The sequence below is a fragment of the Oreochromis aureus genome, linkage group 22 (genome assembly GCF_013358895.1).
Source record: "Oreochromis aureus strain Israel breed Guangdong linkage group 22, ZZ_aureus, whole genome shotgun sequence".
NCBI lineage: Eukaryota > Metazoa > Chordata > Actinopteri > Cichliformes > Cichlidae > Oreochromis > Oreochromis aureus.
In genome coordinates this window covers 27,893,053-27,911,864 of record NC_052962.1, presented here as the reverse complement: position 1 = coordinate 27,911,864, position 18,812 = coordinate 27,893,053, and the positions used below count along the sequence as shown (strand labels likewise).

The window sequence follows — 18,812 nt, the reverse complement described above, 5'->3', positions numbered from 1 at the left end:
AGGAGTGGGAAATCAGTTACAGTAGCTCATGTTACATCTGCTTATATAAGTGGAAGACAATGGATGGATGGAATGTACAAAGAGTAGCAGCACAGCTCTGCTGCTCACAGCCTGCAGGCAAAGAAATCAGGAAATTATTGGGACCTAATTCTATGTTCTACAATTATTTTCTTTTCTGCACTGCTATAACATCCCACCTACTGAATCCCACTTTAACCGCTAAGGCGTGGAGGCAAAATCACCAATTAACAATGTAGATAGCAGCAAATAGTTTAAAAAAAATTTAAATTCTCATTATTTTTTCTATCTGTGTTCTACACTATAGATATTCAAATTGAGTGTAAAATTCTAGCTAAAATAGGTTTTAATAGCTTTGTGCAAAAATAGCTTTTCCAGGGTTTCTGGTTGATGAGGGGAGAGCGGAGCCTTGCAGAAACAGGACTTTGCAGGACTCACCAAGTTTGCAGAGCCAGGAAACCAGGATCCACAGGGCCACCAGGTACGGGGTGGTGACATGATGCCACTTCCAGGTCACAATAGGCAGTGTAGTGATGGGCTCCACTGCATGGCCACCTTTTCCAGTTGTGCCATGGTTTGAGCTCATTGCATTGTCTATTTGTGGATTACGGGTTTTTACTTGACCACTGCTTGATAAAGTTTGATCTGGATCTACACCCGCAAGGCTCAAGCCTCTACACACCATCAGCAGCACACAGAGAAAAAGTATAAATCCCCAAGAAGCTGCCATTCTTGGATAAAATCCCTTATAAACCATCAGCAAACTATTGTGTAGATTGCTGACATAAATGTTCCACATACATCCACCTCTTCTTCTGACCAGAGCATAGTATCCACTCTCTGCTCTCCTGTATATCAAGGATACAGCTTTTCACAGCTGGTGAAACTCAGCCCATTATGATGCTGGTCTGGCTCAACCCACTTTTGTACCCAGACCAGCAAGTTTGGTCACTTTACTCAGTGGTATAATTTAAGCCTGTGAATGGCTTTATTAGCAGCTTCTCACCAATATTAAACTTCTCAGATGGAGTTGATTAAAAGGATTTTTTTACATCCTTTTAAAGTTCTTTTTCATGTGATTTTCGATAATACACTTAATCAATTCATCTCTCCATTTTCTTCCATTTATCCAATTCAGGGTTGTGAAGGGTGCTGGGGAGGGTACACCTTAAGAAAGTTGCCAGAGCTAACACAGAAAGACAGAGAAACAATCACACCTATTCCATTTATTAGAAAATTAAAACAGTACAAGAAATTAAAATGGGCACATCAAACCCATTTACACCTGCAGATTTTGATTCTCAGACAAGAGTAGCTTTGCATTATTCATGGTTCATGATAATCCTCATTTATACCCTCATTTATCTTCTACTGGCCCTTAATGAATACCACTTAGTTCATCATCTGCCTTTAAACCAACTTTTTCCTAATTGTTTGACCCTCTGAAACGGAAGGTGGGTGGAGCATCTGAGATGACCATATTTGGGATGTCCTCTCTCCCTTCCATTGCAAGAGTCAAAAGTCGAAAAAAAGAGAGCGTTCAGAGCAGGCTGGAGCCTCACTAAATAATACTAAGAATCTGCATTATATATGCTGCAAATGTTTAAATGCATCCCACTAAAATGTGTTTGCATCATTGACCTATGTAGCATTTTATTTGTTAGTAATATTTCATCTTTCACACAAAATAGTGCCCCAAGTGGTGAAAGTTGTTGTGGTATTCTGCAATATGAATGTATGGATTATGGATTCAGAAAGTATTTTAAATCATTGTTTTTATAATTGATATCTACACATCATTTGAAAGGTTTTTACATAATATTAAGATGTTTTGAAAAATTAACCTTAAATAATAATTTTCAATAGCATGTTTACTACAAACCACAGACTATATGACAGTGTTCAACATATATCTAATGTTGAACATAAAGGATTTGTTTCAGTGCAGTTTTTCCTACACAATGTTTTGTGTAGAAACACAGGAGCTAACCACAGTCATGGAAAAATAAACATTTTCTTGTCAGTATGAGAGTAGATGGTTAATTAGTCTGAGGTTTATTTTGTGTCTTTGTTCCAGGTTCAAGTGAACAGAACAGAACAGGGTGTCTTCATTGGGATACAGTTACATGTGGCCACTGGGAGGAGGAGGAGGTGTTGGTGGAGGTGGAAACTGATCATTGTTCATCTGCTTTGTGTCAGTAGAGCGAGTGCTGGTACGAAGAAGCCCCATTCGGCGCATTTCCATAGGTGAATTGGGAAGATTCGCCTGGGCTCGCAATGACGGAGCCACCATGCTGCTGTCGGGCTCACTCTCTGCCAGCCAAGGAGGGATCTGCAACAAATCCGTGGGGTACAGATCTGGCACAAAGGCTGGGTTCTCAATCCCACCTTGATGAAAGAAAAAACTGAATTAGTACCTCAGGGTTCAATATTAGGGCCACTGCTGTTCTCTGCATTACATCTTTATACAAGTGAAGCCATTATTGGCTGCTCATTCCTTGCACTTGTGGTCTATCCACTTTAATTCAGCTTAAAAGTTTAAACTCAGATACACTCGCTGTTCTGGAGTTGTTGTTTTTTTTATTTGACATTTATATACCTTCCAAAAAGAATAACCAATTCAATCTGAATACAAAAGTGCTTAAAGCCATATTTATCTTCCAAGCTTCAGTTAAGCTTAAGTTAGTGTTAAATGCACTTAGCATCAAACATCATCTGATGAGCTTAACTTTCCAGAGTTGAAATACTGAAATATCCAAAATGTGGTGTATGCTAATTTATTCATTATTATTGTCCAAACTGAAATTTGTTCCTTATTTAAGGAATAACCAGTCATAAAGCTGGATTACCACAGTTATTACATCATTGCTTTCATTAATACGCCTGAGCAGTACTTTATATTTTATTAGATTACCTCTGGTCTGTAGATGCTGCGGCTAAGTTTATATCCCTTTATATCTGCAGATTTTCATTGTGCTGGGTCCTTCTTGTCTGTGTACATAAACTCAACTCAACTGTGAAAGTGTTTTACAGGTGTTTGCTTGCAGAGTCAGAACAGTATTAGGAAATTCAAAATAAATTCTATGATAATAAGCTGCTTTCATATTTGCACTGTAGCCCTAAACTGTTTCCAACACGTAAGAATGGAAATATTCAACACAGACGGATCGAACATTAGCTTACAGGTTTTTAACCTGTCAATCCACTAGTACAAAGTCCTTGTGTTGTATGACCGTCTGGTGCCTTTACCCTGCAGCTCACCCTTACATAACCCTTACATACTTTTTGTTGTGTGGTGTGGTGTGGTTTGTGGCTCATCTGCAGCTCTGTGGAGACCTTTCTACCACACTTTTATATTTCACCTGTTTTGGGGGGGTTTATTGCATACAAACTGTCTATTTAGTTCCCTCTGTTGTATGTTTCCCTAATCTCTGTGTTTGTAGTAACGGCATCTGCTACTCTCTTAATCATTCTCAAAAATATGTTTGGTATCAGTTTCATACAAGATGTAGAAAGTGCATTGATCTTACCTCCTGGTCTGTACGTGGCTCTCATGGAGAAAGAAGGGTATGACGAGTCATAGCCAGATGCGCTATCTCCCTCTGAGAACTCAAAGTCTAAAAATGAAAATGAGAAAATTAGTTTGTTAAGACTTTAAATCTGAAAAAAACAAAAACACAAAAAAACCCACAAGCAGACAAACCTTCATCACCAGAATGGCAGAGTTTAGTCTTGCTCATTGACTTTCCATTTGGGATCTGTAGAACGAAGGAGATTTATTTAATCACATATGATGTTTAAGAAAAACTGAAGGCAAAGTAAAAGAGACAAGATCAACGCCCTCAGCCATGTCCAACCAATACCGATGTTACCTAGTTTGTCTACCAGAGGGCACTCTGCAATCACTTATCAACAACAATCAATTATTATTTATTCTTGTTTGCCACATTTTTGCATATCTCAAGTCCTATTTCCTTGTTTGAGTTTCTGATTATTTTGAAAAGTGTCTGATTAGGTTTATTTTGTATCGTTTATTATTGCTGATTATTGTTTTCTTAGTTTTTCCTTTGTGCCCCATTGTGTTTAGTTCCTATCTTTCCTTTGGCATCTTGTTGTCACCTGTGCTTTGTATTGAATCTAATTCCCTTGTCTCGGTCTCCTTGATTTGTATTAATGTCTCAGTGTCCCATTGTCCTTTGGCAATTCACCCACAAATCTGTGCGCTTCCAAGTATTGTTTAATGCTTCCTTGTGTTTTCACTCCATGTCTAAATATCCCTTATGGCCATTGTTGTGGTAGCTGTTTTTATTGTCTTGTTGTATTACTTTTTCTCTTTTATATTTTTATTGCTGCACATTTTACTTGTTTTAGTTGCATTTTAGTTTGCAAAGACTTTGTGCAGCATGAGCTCTTGGAAATGCGTTATATAAATAAACTTGACTTAGATAAATGACGCACATGAACAAGAGGAGCCTATAGAGAATTTATAGAGCTGATCTTGGAAAGATCCACGTTTGTCTGGCATAACAGTACATTCGGATCATGATTCTGACTGATAAAGCTTCCAGGCAGGATTTAAAAATGAATAAAATTAAATGTTTCTTGGCATCAAAGACAAAAGAAGAAATATAACACAATGTACCTTTAAAAAAATCATAAAAACAAAGAAACTGAGGCAACGTGAAAAAACGGTTCCATGGTCAGATGAATTAAAATGTGAAATTCTTTTTGCAAGACATGGACACCACATTCTCAAGACTAACAGGGAGAGGGACTCTCTGGATTGTTATCAGCACTCACTTCAATACCTGCATCTTGGATGGTATGGAGGTGCATATGGAATTGGTTGCTTGCATATTTGGAAAGCCACCATCAGTGCTAAAAGTTATGTATAAAGGTCAACATATGCTCCCATCCAGATGACATGTTTTTCAGGGAAGGCTTTGCTAATTTGCATATTGCTATCACAGCAACATGACTTCATAGAATGGGCGCTGAACCAGCCTGCGTGCAGTCCAGAACTTTTACCAACTAAAAACATTTGAAGCATCATGAAACAGAAAACCATAAAAAGATGACGTAGGTCTATTGAGCCACCCAATATTTAAAAAGAAAAGGACAACATTTCTCTCCCAAAAGTCCAGCAGCTGGTTTTCAGTTTCCAGACCACTGTCTTGTACTAAGGATTTTCAGTACTACACTGAAGTCAAATGGAAAAAAAAAAAACTAAAAATGAAGCTTTGGGGTAGGGCCGTATTTCCTCTTCACTGGATTTCACAAGAGACATAATCAACTCTGCAAACACTGGTAGGGTGTGCTTATTCCCTCTTTTTGTCTTTACCTTCTCCTGCTGTTCTTTCTTTGAGTGCTTGACAATTGTCTTTGGTGGTGAAACACCCATCTTTGCAGACTTGAATGACTCCAACCTGTTCCTCATGGTTCTCTGGAAGATCTCCTGGACTTCTTTTTCATCTCTGTTGATTTTGAAATCACTGCGACTGAACCCGTGGCGATACTATAAACAACAGAATGAGGAGTCAGTTTGTTACTCCTTTATAAAACAGAAACCAGCAATAGTTCAGGCAGGACACAAAGTCAAGCTCAGCCACAGTTCAAGCAAATCAGCTGAGGATTTGCATATATACAGAAAATATACATCTGTCTATAGCCAGCCATAAATAACAGTTTGTTGTTTTTAGTTCATATACACCTCAGTAATTTAATGGTTAATAAGAATTGCACAAATGAAAAGTGTAATTCCTGTTTGCTGCATCTATTTTATCTAATTAAATGGACGTGCATTACTAGGATGCTTTAGTAAGTCTCTCATGTAATGACTGAATTTGCTCATTACCTGTTTTCTGCTCTTGTAGAGATGCTGATCCAGAAGGTGGTGAGCATTAACTGCCTCAGCTTCCCTCATAGCTTTCATGGTCTGCTCGTGCATTTCCAGGCTCACTGATGGAATAGGGTCTCTACTGCAGAGGAAGCCAATCATGTCAGTGACTTAAAGCAATACAACAATATTAAAAGAGTGTATCCACTCTGGTTTCATTGTAAAATATGGTGGTGAACAGAAGCTGTTTGAAGGCACTGAATAGTTGTAGTATCTTATGTCTATTAAGTAGGTATAAAAAGTATTGAATGCATCAATTCAGTACACCAATTTTCTAATTAAATATATTTCTAAAGGTGCTATTAATATCAAATTCTCACAACATATCTGGAACAACCCATCCAATCCACACATACAAAGAAATCAAACTATGCATGTCCAGAAATTAACTTATGTGTAAAATGAAAAATGACACAAAGAAAAAGCATTGAACACATAAAGAAAGGGAGATGCAAAAAGATTTGAAAAGTCATGACACCAGCAATCAGAACGCAATCCAGCCACTTAGTGCAAATTAACTTCAGCTTGTTCAGTCCCAATTGATGGGTTATAAACTGGTGTCTCATTATCAAGGTGCCACACGACAAGCATCTCATGATCAGTGAAACCAGTGAGCTCTCGCAACACCGTCAGAGCATAATTGTTGCAAAACACACTGATGGCATTGATTAGAGAAGATATTTTGAAATTAGTGAAGGTTGCAGTGAACACTGTTGGGGCCACAATCCAGAAGTGGAAGGAACATCATTTCAGCATAAACTACCCATGACCAGGTGCTCCTGGCAATGCATGTGACTAGTTTCTTGAAACCACGAAGACTTTTGTACAAAGCATTAAAACAAATTCAGTAAGCACTTTATCCCTGTGTCATTTCTCATTATTGTACATAACTGAATTTATGGACATCAATAGTTTGATTTCTTTGCATGTGTGGATTGGATGGGTTGTTACTGACATCTGGTGAGAGTTTTATTTCAACAACACCTTTAGAAATATATTCACTTAAAATCGGTGACGTGTTTAATACTTATTTTACCTTCTGTATATATTTTCACACTGTTATAAAAATCCAGATTGCTCACCCCATAGTGAACATTGCACCATGATTATTTATCATGTATGGCGGGATGTCAGGTATGACCTCTGTGTATTCACTTTCCAGCTTTTTCTTGAAATCAAGAATGGCGCTGTCATTACGGACAAACTCCAAAGAGCCACTACGCTCGCCCTGCAACAGAAGACACCAGCAGTAATCTTCTCAGTGACATCTAATTTGTACTTGAGCAAAATATACTTGAATCTGCACAAATGATGCTCACTTCAGTCACATATTCCATGGCATCCTTGAGGTTCAGCTGATGGAAGACATCAAAAACTTCATCTTGTTTCTTCCTTGCAGATGGCTTCATCAAAAGTGGCGTCATCCACTTCTCCTCAAAATGCCTCCACCTTTACAAAAAGAAATATCACTGTTGCTTACTTTAAAATTAAAAGGCATTTTGGAATTATGTATTAAGTCTCGTACATACTTGCTCCTGAAGTAGTTATCTCCTATTTGTCCTGATATGTCTTCTATGGCAACCAGAGTGTGATTAAACATCTAAAGAAAGGAGAAGGACTTTGTAGAAACTGGGCGGGAAATGTTTTTGTCGGTGAAACATGACATGTTTTATTAGATTTACCTTGTTTGTCATTTTCTCTAGGAGTGAGACCTCAGTCACTTCAGCTCTCTTTACTTTAAGCCACATGACCAGAGGTTTCATCGTTATTCCCTGTAACAATGTCAAGCACAAATGTGCAAACAAAATTAAGCTCTAACACAGACTTTGTAATTAACAAGCAAACTAATGTACACATATTTTAGCTAATTATCAACTCCAAAAATTCACTACCTGCAAGATGACAGTGAAGTACACCACAATGAGAGTAGTGCAGATCATCAGGTTTTTCTCTTTTATCTTATTCTCATCCAGCAACACAGCCAGGCCATACGCAACAGCTCCTCGTAGGCCACCGTAGCTCATGATCACCATATCTATTAATTCAATTGGGACCAGCCTGTACCTGTTAAGGATCCACTGGAGGAAAAACACACCTGGAATATACATACAAACACACACAGTTATTTAAAGACTTCACGCATCAGTGGTGCTTTTTGCTGGATTGTTGAATTACGCTTTTAGTAAAGCCCAGCACTCAAGTCTAGTGTTTTCCTTGCCTCATACTAATCTCATTGTTGTCCCTCTTGTGTACAGACCTTTCCTGGATTTTCCCTGCCGCACAGTGTTTGTAGAGACAGCCTGAGCAGAGTAAATGAGAAGACATTGTTTGGATGCCCCTTCCCCTGGATTCCTGGAGCCCCCATTTTCCCTTATCACTACCTGTATGTATCACTCTGGTGTTTTCATTGTAAATAAACTCACTAAACTTGAATACTGTGAATCCTGCCTCTGAGTCCGGTCGCCCAGTGTTCTTGACACATGTATTCTCGTAAATGTGTGTTGCTTGATCTTTGTGCTGCAGCAGCAGAAGATTTCTTTGCATAACACACCAAGTTTTTACCCCACAATGTATGTGATACTTTGACTCAACAGTGATAGCCAAACAACAAAATCTCACCAATGAATCTATACACAAAGATGAAGAGGAGCGTGAGGAGGATGAAGCCTGTGTTCCAAACCCAGATAACCTTATCGATGGCCGAGATACCGAGGAAAACAAAGATGATGGTTTCTGATCCGTTGGCGAAAACCTTCATAGCATATTTGACTGTTTGGACGGAACTCTCATCCATGTTTGCTCTGACGTACTTCTGACATAACACACCGCAGAAGGTAGTGCTACAGAAGGAAACACAAAGTAAACTCTAAATATGTTTACCTCATTTTTACATATATAAAATGGATACAGACATAATAAAACAAATTATATTTCAGTTGTGAAATACTCACGAAAGGATAGCAGACAGAGAAAGCATCTCAGCAGTCAGGTAGGAAAGGTATCCCATGACAAAGATGAAGCCTGGCTCGATGATCTGGATGTTTTTTGTGCATCTGGTCAGAAGTGCAATTAGTATGCCGAATGCTATGCCCACAAGGGAACCACCAAATGCAACCACAAAGAAGGAAACTGTGGAGAGAGAGGAAACAGGTAAAAATATATTTTTGTTTGTTTGTTTATTGCTATTGTTTACACCCCTATAAAGCCTACTAGCCTTACAGAGCAGTGATAGCATAAAAAGTGTTTAATTTATTTTGTGTCCACACCCGACAAATCAAAATGGTCAACACATTTGTGTGTTGCAGCAGGGACACTACACTGTCTATTTTGCCAGACTTGACTGTGAGCAATTACACTGCATGAACAAATAGATCAATAAATGTTATAGCTTACCTATTCCTTTAACAATTTCTGCTGCATTAATTCGGCCTCCTCCCAGCGATACAAATGCATCAAACACATTAAAAAGCACCTAAGAGAAAAAAAGAAAAGAAAAATTATTAAGTGATCAGCTGATATAAAAGATAAAAACAAACAAACAAAAAACTGTCAGTGTTTGGACAGTCAGACTGGAATGTTTTCCAGACTTTTCTTTTGTAGTATGTAGCACTCAACAGATAAACTTCTATCATACTCTCACTGCTGGACCTAACATCACAACAGGAGGTGAGAGACTGCTGTGTCATGGTTCTGATGGAGACATGGCTGAATCCTGTTCCCGATTATGTACTTAGCCTGCATGGGGTTAATTACAATGTGGCTAGACAAGAGCCAAAACATTTTGTGTTAAATTCTGTGGTGGTGGGTTATGTATTTACACAAGCAACAGATGAAGTAAAAACACAGCAGCGGTCTCAAGTCAGTGTTCTCCTGAAATAGAGCTGCTCACTGTTAAAGGCAGACTGTGTGACCTGCCTAGAGAATTTACCGCTATGCATATTATGGCTGTAAACATCCCCTCCAGTGCAAACACAAAATAGACCCTGAGTGAGTTTCAAGCCACACAGCCAGAGCGCGTTTGGATTGTCGTAGGAGATTTCAATCAGGCAAACAGGCCTCGTTCCCGAGCCCACTGCTGTTCACAATGCTGACACGTGACTGCAGTGCTGCACCTGCTTCTAATCACATCATTGAGTATGCAGATGACACAGCAGTGGTGAAGATAGTTGGCAGCATTAAGTTTCTGGGAGTACAGATAACTGATAGCCTGGGCTGGTCACTTAATACAGCATCAGTAGTTAAACGCTCCACTTTCAAATGAGGCACCTTGAGAGCTTGCTGAGTAGCTCTATCTCCATGTCATTCTGCAGCTCCACTGTCTCAGAAAAGAAATTGCTGCAGAGCTCATCAGACTACCATACTACTTGGTACACCAGCTTTCTCTGCTCCACATCCCTGCCAACTTGAGGAGGGGCATCAAACAGGCCAAGGAGGCTTTCAGGTGAATGATAGAGGGCTTCCTCACTTCCTCAGGTGTGGAGGGGCATCCAAACGCTCACCAACTACAAAGGCCAGAGCCCCCAATCCACAACAGCAGCATCAAACTTACAGAGGAACTCACACCTTTGCCCAATTTGATCACTAAGTCATCTGGAGAACAGGAAGAGCTACACGAGGATGCTCTTCGTGGACTACAGCTCATTCAACACCATAAGCCCAGACATCCTAACCACCAAAGGTCCAGTTTCTTCAGGACATAGGTAGAGACTTCAAGAGGCATAGACGGGTCCGCTCCCTTCTTATAGGAGGAGAACAGATGGAATCTGTCTCAATCTTTAATTCTTTGGGCACCCACATCTCCAATGGTCTTATGTTAATGTTGGACCCATAACAGCAACACCCTCGTAAAGAAGGCTCGGCAGGTCCCACAGCTCCAGATGCACAAACAATTTCTTCCCCTCTGCCATTCGGACTGTTAACAAACACTATATATGTATATATTTCTCTTGTTTGTTATTTATTCCTGCTGTGTACGGTTTTTATTTTATACCTGAACAGTTGATGTGGAGCACACATAATTTCATTGCACATGTACAATTACAAGAAGGGCTATAAACACTCCCCGTGATTCCATCAGAGGCCTCCAACCTTGTTTTTAAAAAGGGTGTGCAAGCTTTCAAGCAGTGAATAGAGTATGATTCATATTAGGGCTGCAGCTATCGATTATTTCAGTAATGAAGTAATCTATTGATTATTAATCACGTAATCTTCCAGCAATCATAAATATTCAAACCGAGAAATATCAGAATGAACTGCCCTCTGTTTTCCATTTTAGAAACTGCAATGTTTTAAAGTTTACCTGCGCACAAAATATGTAACATAATAATAATAATAATAAAACAATTAAACCCTTTAAATGTATTAAATGTATTAAATGTAATGTGATTTTTTAAAGAAAAAATTTCTTAAATGCAAGAGTATCAAAATGATCCCAAGTACAGTCAAAGGTCAAATGAAGTACGATGTATACGCAGTTTATATTCTGTCTCGTTAGAAGGCTTTCTGACATTATTAGGAGGCAGGTTTTTGGATGTTAAGATAGCATAGACATTAATATTAATACTGAGTCAGTGTCCAGCCTAACAAAGTTTGCTTTTCTTCATATCAAAATTTGTTTACCAGGTGCTCTGTTGAAGGACTCTGGCTTGCTTTTTCACAGTAAATGTTTTAATAGTCATTAAAGGAACAGGCGCTGCTGTTTTGGATGCTAGAAACCTGAGCTCCCTGTCTCGGTAAGGTCTTGGCGTCATTGCTCTTTGTGGTGTGTAAACAGACTCCACGTTTTGGTTTGGTGAAAAGCTTGCGTTTACAGAGTTTATCATACTAACCACTGTCACACCGTCGTTGAGCAGTGACTCTCCAAACACTATGATGAAGAGGACTTCGTTAACGTGGACCTGATCAAACACAGCTAAGACAGCCACGGGGTCCACAGCAGCCATCAGACTTCCAAAAAGAAGATACTGCAGCAGACCGATGTCCAGGTCACCTGTACAGATACAGAGGGCAGGAAATACAATAAACCTAGCTCATATTTTCTGTAGCTGAGAATGACAAAGTAAGCCTTAAGCCTGTCAGTTTGGTGCAAACTGAGATATGCTAGCATGAAATACGGTTTCATTTGGTAAAGCATTCTAATTCATTAATAGAATAAGTCATGTCAAATCTCTCTCCAGTCTCATCCAGTGCAGTGGACAAGGCCTGAGCATAAAATAAACTAATTAAGCCTGCATCTTGATAAAGTTTGGGAATTAAACCAAATTAGCAGCTACTGATGTCTTTGTTTAATGTATTCAAACAAGGAATAAAAGTAAAGTATTAAAGGATTATTGTAATACTAAAGAAAGCTCTTTTCAGGCAGCTTGCTTAAGTCATGTGACTGTAAAACTATCATTTGTGCATCATGTCTTTGTTCCAGAAGAATCACAGCCTTCAGGGGTAAAATATAAAGCCAGGTTTGAAGTGCTTATGTTTGTGTCATTTGTGTCACAACGATGTGTTTGTTATGATGGTCTGTCTCTCTTCCATTGTTAATTGCCTTTTTTTCTCACTATTTGTCTGCTATACTTTAAGAAATATGAATTTGTATTTTTGCTTTTGTTATATAAATAAAGGGTTTTTTTTCTTGGTTTTGTGCAGCCAGCAAGGTCTACTGTGTATGTTTTATGCACAGTTCAATTAATTATGATGCAGAGTTTGTGCTTTACTTTTTGTGAGTTAAATGTGAGTATTTAAAAAAAAAAATTAGTACTAATTAGCCCCCAGTTTATACATACAGCTTAATAACCAAGCGCGCTATCAGTAGCTGATAATGTGGAAATCCACCCTTTTTTCCAAATTTGGCCCCTTCTGGATTATAATAACCAACATGTTGGTGACCAAAATCTTCTCAGTCATGCTTCAAAATATGGATCGTTAGTGCCAACGAAGTAACTACCTGATAGTTTTAAATGTCTCCTTCTTTTACTTAGATTGTCATTTTTAATCATCCTTTAGTATGCTAAAAAACACTACAGATATCACAAATAGTAGCTCTCAGTCTAAACATCTCAGAATGGATCGCTTCCTCTGTGTGAGCCATGGTAGCAGGTGTGCTGAAATGGAATAAATTAAAGATCCTCTCTTACCCATGGCTCCTCCCATGTGACACCCCCACAGCGACAGCCCCAAACTGGCGGCATTCCAGCAGGTCCCAATGACAGCATGGACCAAGATAGCACCCAGGTTGGTGAAGAAGAGCTTGTTTGGCATGTGGTAGCCTGAATCCAGAATGATTTGAGGCAACAGGAAATAGAAGAAGACTGTTGGGCTCAGTGAGAAGGTCTGCATCTTGTCTGCACCCCAAATCATGCCACCCAAAATGAAACCAGAGCAGATGAGGAGGGCACTCTCAGGTATGTAGTTGGTGACATTATGGTTGGCCTCAATGACTGAGAGGAGAAAAAAGATCAAGACAAAGACAAGAACCATCAATCAATTGTAACAACCTTTGATTTTAAGCCGCTCTTCTTCCTGTCAGTTTGGAGCTGGCAAATGTTCAAAGCTCAGTTCACTCTAACTTAACCTTAAATATAAAACTCTAGTTGATCATTTGCAACTTCTGCAAATGATCAACTGTTGCTCATCTAAAGAAAAAAGCATCTGGGGATATGAGCAACAAGGGGGTGGATCGTATGTGAAACCTGTCTGCATAACCAAAGATAACCACATGTTTAATGAGCTCATAAAGTGTCACTAAAATTTATTTAACAATAAAAACTAGTGAACCACAGTGTACACCTATTCTTACCCCACACGGTTGCACTTATGTTGTGCACATTTGTTTTTAAAATTAGTTGAAGATTAAATTCCAGAAACTATTGTCCCCAATACAGCTTACATTTGTGCAAGCACAGAATCAAAATGAATGTTTTTGCTAATACCTACTTCAGTGAGGATGAAAAATAAATGTTAGAACAAGTCTTTTTGCTTTTAGGTTTTAGAGTTAATGTACAAATTTGTGTATGTCACTCCAAACATATAGACCGTGGCTAAAACAATCATAAAGCTTCCAATTTTATATATATGTAAGACTCATATCACAGTTAAAGTGAATATATTCTCCCGTTACTAAAACATATTCAAGGACCTCCAGCAAGTTAAAGACTCTCTCCACACCATGCAAAGGTTAATCACTTCTTTAAATTTAACTCAAAGGAAACTCTTGTAAAAAACAAAACAAAAACAAAAACCTGGAAATCTATAAACAAACAAAAAATAATAAGGTAACCTCAAAAAAATATATTTTTACACTTTTAAACTCCCACTTTCGATCACTAACTTGACCACATCTGCGCGGTCTCTCATGAAGTAGATCAGCTGAGATTTTGAGCAGTTAGCTTTACGTTTAAAAGGTTTAACTCAAGAAAAGGATGACCAAACAGACCAGCAACACTGGCCCCAAGAGCCAGACATGCAATTATCTAGTGACCAGCTCTAAATTAAAAACCAGTAGGCTATAGGCCGACTGACCATACGCAAGATTGCAGTGTGTGACTGTCTGGTTAAGTTATTGCTTTGACAATTCACGGTCACTGAGTTTTGTTGTGTAGAATTCTTATCGAGTCTGTAATTAATAACCTTTTTATCTTATTTTTTCCTTTATTCTAGGTTTGTTTAATTTCTCCTGATTCCCGTCTCTTCCATAGTAGTCCAGGGTTTATGAATTCCATTGAGTTTCTTTAACTCCATTTCTGATCAGGTTTACTATCGCCCTCTGGGCTACGATTCTTAGTCCCCAGTTATTATTACTTTGGAATTTACATTGTTATTTATATTTACTTTATTGTGTTTTGGTTCAATTTAGCCTCTCCATGCCTTTTTGTATCTTCTTGTCAAATTCCTGCCTCTGTGTAATGTATTTTCCTGTTGAGTTATTTGAGGTTTCATTTTGTAACAGTAGTTTCTGGTCCCCTGTGTACTGTGTTTAGTTTTGCCTCCTTGATTAGTTTCAGTCATTCCTCATGACTTTCCTGCATATATAACCATGACCTTGTCTTTGTTATTGTCTGTATTTACCCTGCCTTGTGTGTTTCTCCTTTATTGCTCCATGTCAGAGTTTTAATTTGACTGTCAGGCAACTTTGTATTTTAATTGTTATGCCCTGAACTAGCGGGACATAACCCCTTTGGACTTTGTCACTTTCTGCCTTTCATATATAGCAAAACTGCTTCATGCTAAAACCTGGACAGTTTTATTCTGACTACTGGAAACCTAAATAACAATGCTGTTGGTATTGGGAGAATTCAGATTCAGACTATAATTAGGGTCTGTGGACAGATATAAGGTTTTAATGTACTAACTCAAGGGTCTTGAATGTGAGAGCTTCATGTATCCCATGGATTGTGAAAAAAATGTATAAATATGGAATTAAACCTTTTTTTTTTCATTTAATTGCATTTGTCATAGTTCTAAGTGATTTTTTGATCACTTAGAACTATGATTTTTTGGGGGGGTTTGTTTTATTCTTTTTACATTTTACAAATGTTTAAATGTGTCCCCGGTGACCCCAGTAACCTATATTTCACAACAGCATGACAAAACTGGAAATTCTGTTTTAGATATCAGTTCTTTGGGGGAGTCTGAGGTCACCATTTCTACGGCAGAGAATCAAGGGTCCTTCTATGGGAGGCTAGCTGCAGTGGCATTGACGAGCTGACCAAAGGTTTTCGTTAACCGACCCTCATCAGCAGAGCTTCAGGCAGAGGAGGCTGCTGCAGTGATGAGGCTTTGTCCAGCTGTCCACATATCCATCAGTATTCAGTAGTGTGGACCTGAATGGCCGATGTTGGAACGGGGATGATGAGATCAACATTTCCTCCTGGATGAAGTAGTTGGTTGGGCTAGAGAAAGCTCCTCGCCCTCAGCCAACATATTCATCAGGCTGGAAGCTGTGCCAACTGTCAGAGAGTCAGAAGGGCTGGATGGATATTTGGACAGCTGGACAAACTATTTTTAAGATGATCTCGTCCACGTCTGCTTCTGATCACCAGTACTGCAACCTCTCCTCGACCATCCACACTGCTCTGCCTTAGTCTGCAGCTTCACATCCTCAGCTCTGTACCTCAGGATCAAAAAGCCAGTCTGATTTGGCTGCTATGCTCTGAATTTCACTCTTTACTTGATTGAAATAGTTCTCTACACTCTGGACGCACTGCACAGACGGTGTTGTGCCGAAAAGTGATTTGTTGTATTTGCCAAAAAGTGATTTTCCATATTTAAATTACTTTTAATGACTTGTTGGCCTATGATATGTGAAACATATGTCAAATGTATCCCTCATGTCCATCCATCCATCCATTTGCTTCTGCTTATCCTTTTCAGGATTGTGGGGGGCGCTGGAGCCTATGCCAGCTGTCAAAGGGTGAGTGGCAGGGTACACCACATTCACTTCCACATTCACACCTATGGGCAATTTAGATTGATCAATTAACCTACCCCCACTAACTATCCCTCATCCTCGAGCTACAAACAACATTCTTGTCACAAGGTAGAAGCCACAATTTTTTGGCAAAGTGATTTTTAAATATCCTTCTTTTATCTAGTTAAATTGACAATGACGTTACTTTTAAAACAGAGAGAGAGACCTGGCCAAGAGGGCAGCAGAAATTGAAAGAAGTATAACAATAGTTCTGTAAAAATATTTCAACTGGCTAAAAAGGACTGGATTAGTTGTATTGTAGGTAAAATAACCCAGTGGTTAAAATACTTGTAAAACAAGTCATTTCTTTAGTTTATATATAACCCCTTTGCAAATCCTATTCACTAAAGTCTATTTTCTCTATTTATTTAGTCTATTTATAAGTAAAGGTATTACTTTTTTTTTAAAAGAAAAAAAATTACACTTTTTGGAAGCGCAACAGTGGTATATGCCAAAAAGTGCCTACCCATTTATAAACTCCTATAAATAACTTGTTGGCCTATAATATGTTAAACAAATGTCCCCCGTATCCTGGGACACGAAAACTTATGATGTCAAGTCATCTGGAGCCCCAAACAATATTCCAGTAACAAGGAAAAAGTTATAATCAGTTTTTTTTTGTTTGTTTGTTTTGAAAAGTGAGTTTAATATCGCCTTTATTTATCCAGTTAAAAAGTCTCATTGACATTGAACATTTCTTCTTAAATGGTAATCTGGCCAAGAGGCTTACAGGAACTGCTAAAAATATAACAATAGTTCTATAAAGATATTTTAAGTGGCAAATATAATTGGATTGGTTATAATATAGGTGCAATAACACGGGGTCATAAAGATGAAAAGAGGGCATGTTATATATAACCCCTTTGTAAAGCCTGTTCACCAAACTCTATTTAAACAACATACATAAGGACATTACACACGAAAACTCTGCAAATCACTTTTTTGCAGACGTTCACTTTTTGGCAGATTCTCCACGAGTTCTGTCTGATCGGGTATCCTGCCAAAAAGGGATCGTCTGCAAAAAAAAAAAAAAAAAGGTGATTTCCTAGCTTTGATGTGTTTTTAACGGTCAATATCTTTACTTATGTTCGTAAATAGACTCTGCAAACTTGGCTCGTGTTATAGCGGCCATCACGTAAAAGTCGGCTTAAACAATAAGTGTTGCTAAGCAACGCGGCATGCCGGGCTGCCGATGTTTCACTTTGATTTCTATGAGGTTAAAATATCGTCCAATCGTCCATATCGTCCGTCACACATCCAAAAATTCACTATATGATGAATAAGCTCAGGAAAAGCCGTGAAATATAAGATGATGGGGTTTTAATTAAACAGAGTTGCATGATTTTTTTAAATTCTAGTTGTAGGGTTAATCTTAGATTGCAAGTGCCCTGAGACGACATATGTTTGGCTCTATTTAAATATCACTAAAGTGTATAAGCACACACGTTTTTATACATTTAAGAGCTCTTGCCTGAGAAATAATTTTTAAAAAAAACCCAATAATAATAATTGCACCAATGACCAAAAATAGATGTTGTGCGTAACCCTAAACTAAAAACAAATTATTACTACTTCAAACTTATTAAAATAAATATCTTGGGTGCAGAGGATTATTTTAATAGATGTCAGAAAAGGAGAGCACTTCCATGAACTTACTAAGTTTGCAGAGCCAGCAAACCAGAACCCACAGGGCCACCAGGTACTGTACGCTGATGTGATGCCACTTCCAGGTCACAATGGGCAGTGTAGTGATGGGTGCCGCTTCATGACCACCTCCTCCAGTTGTGTTAGAGCTTGAGCCTGTCCCAGTTTCTGTTTGTGTATTTCGGGTTTCTGCTTCTTGACTAGCCAGGCTCAAGCCTCCACACGCCATCAGCAGCATGCAGAGAAAAAGTGTAAATCGCCAAAGAGTTGCCATTGTTGGATAAAATATCTTAAAACTTTAATCAAACTGCTATTTAGACTGTTGATGAAAATGCTCAAGTCAGCCTCAGACTGCAGCTCAAAGTCTCATTTCCTTTTTCTGCACCTTCTTCTTCTCAGTCAGATCTCTGTCACTCTCTTCACATATGTATCCATATCCTCATCTGACCGGAGCATGGTATCCACTTTCTGCTCTCCTCTCTGTCAAGGATACAGCTTTTACAGCAGGTGAAGCTCAGCCCATTATGATGCTGGTCTTTCTCCACCCACTTTTGTACCCAGACCAGCAAGTTTAGTCACGTTACTCAGTGGTATATTTGAGTTCTATGAATGTCTGTATTAGCAAGTTTTCATTAAATTTTTACTTCTCAGATGGAGTTGATGGAAATGATTTGGAAGAAACTCCTTATACATACTTATGAAACTCTTTTTTGAAGCAGGTGTATGTGTACTTTGATTTTATTATGTCACAAGTTGAGAAGATTCATGTTTTTAAAAAAAATTAGATCCAATGTA

At 38.5% G+C, this 18,812-nt stretch overlaps 1 protein-coding gene across 2 annotated transcripts; it reads right to left on the bottom strand.

The window, feature by feature from the left end:
• Positions 1–1,224: 1,224 nt before the first annotated feature.
• On the bottom strand, positions 1,225–18,496 carry slc9a3.2 (solute carrier family 9 member A3, tandem duplicate 2). Of its 2 annotated transcripts, none has more exons than XM_031738042.2 (16): positions 18,030–18,496; positions 13,042–13,344; positions 11,743–11,903; positions 9,308–9,386; positions 8,866–9,043; positions 8,534–8,754; positions 7,807–8,009; positions 7,597–7,686; positions 7,444–7,514; positions 7,234–7,363; positions 6,997–7,142; positions 5,873–5,996; positions 5,360–5,533; positions 3,722–3,776; positions 3,549–3,635; positions 1,225–2,406 (listed from the first exon to the last, which is right to left on the bottom strand). In XM_031738042.2, exons 1-16 carry the CDS (start codon positions 18,289–18,291, stop codon positions 2,141–2,143), a joined length of 2,550 nt encoding a protein of 849 aa, XP_031593902.2. In that variant the 5' UTR covers positions 18,292–18,496; the 3' UTR covers positions 1,225–2,140. The 2 variants fall into 2 exon arrangements, with proteins under 2 accessions (XP_031593902.2, XP_031593903.2); XM_031738043.2 differs by having other exon boundaries at positions 5,873–5,993.
• Positions 18,497–18,812: the final 316 nt, after the last annotated feature.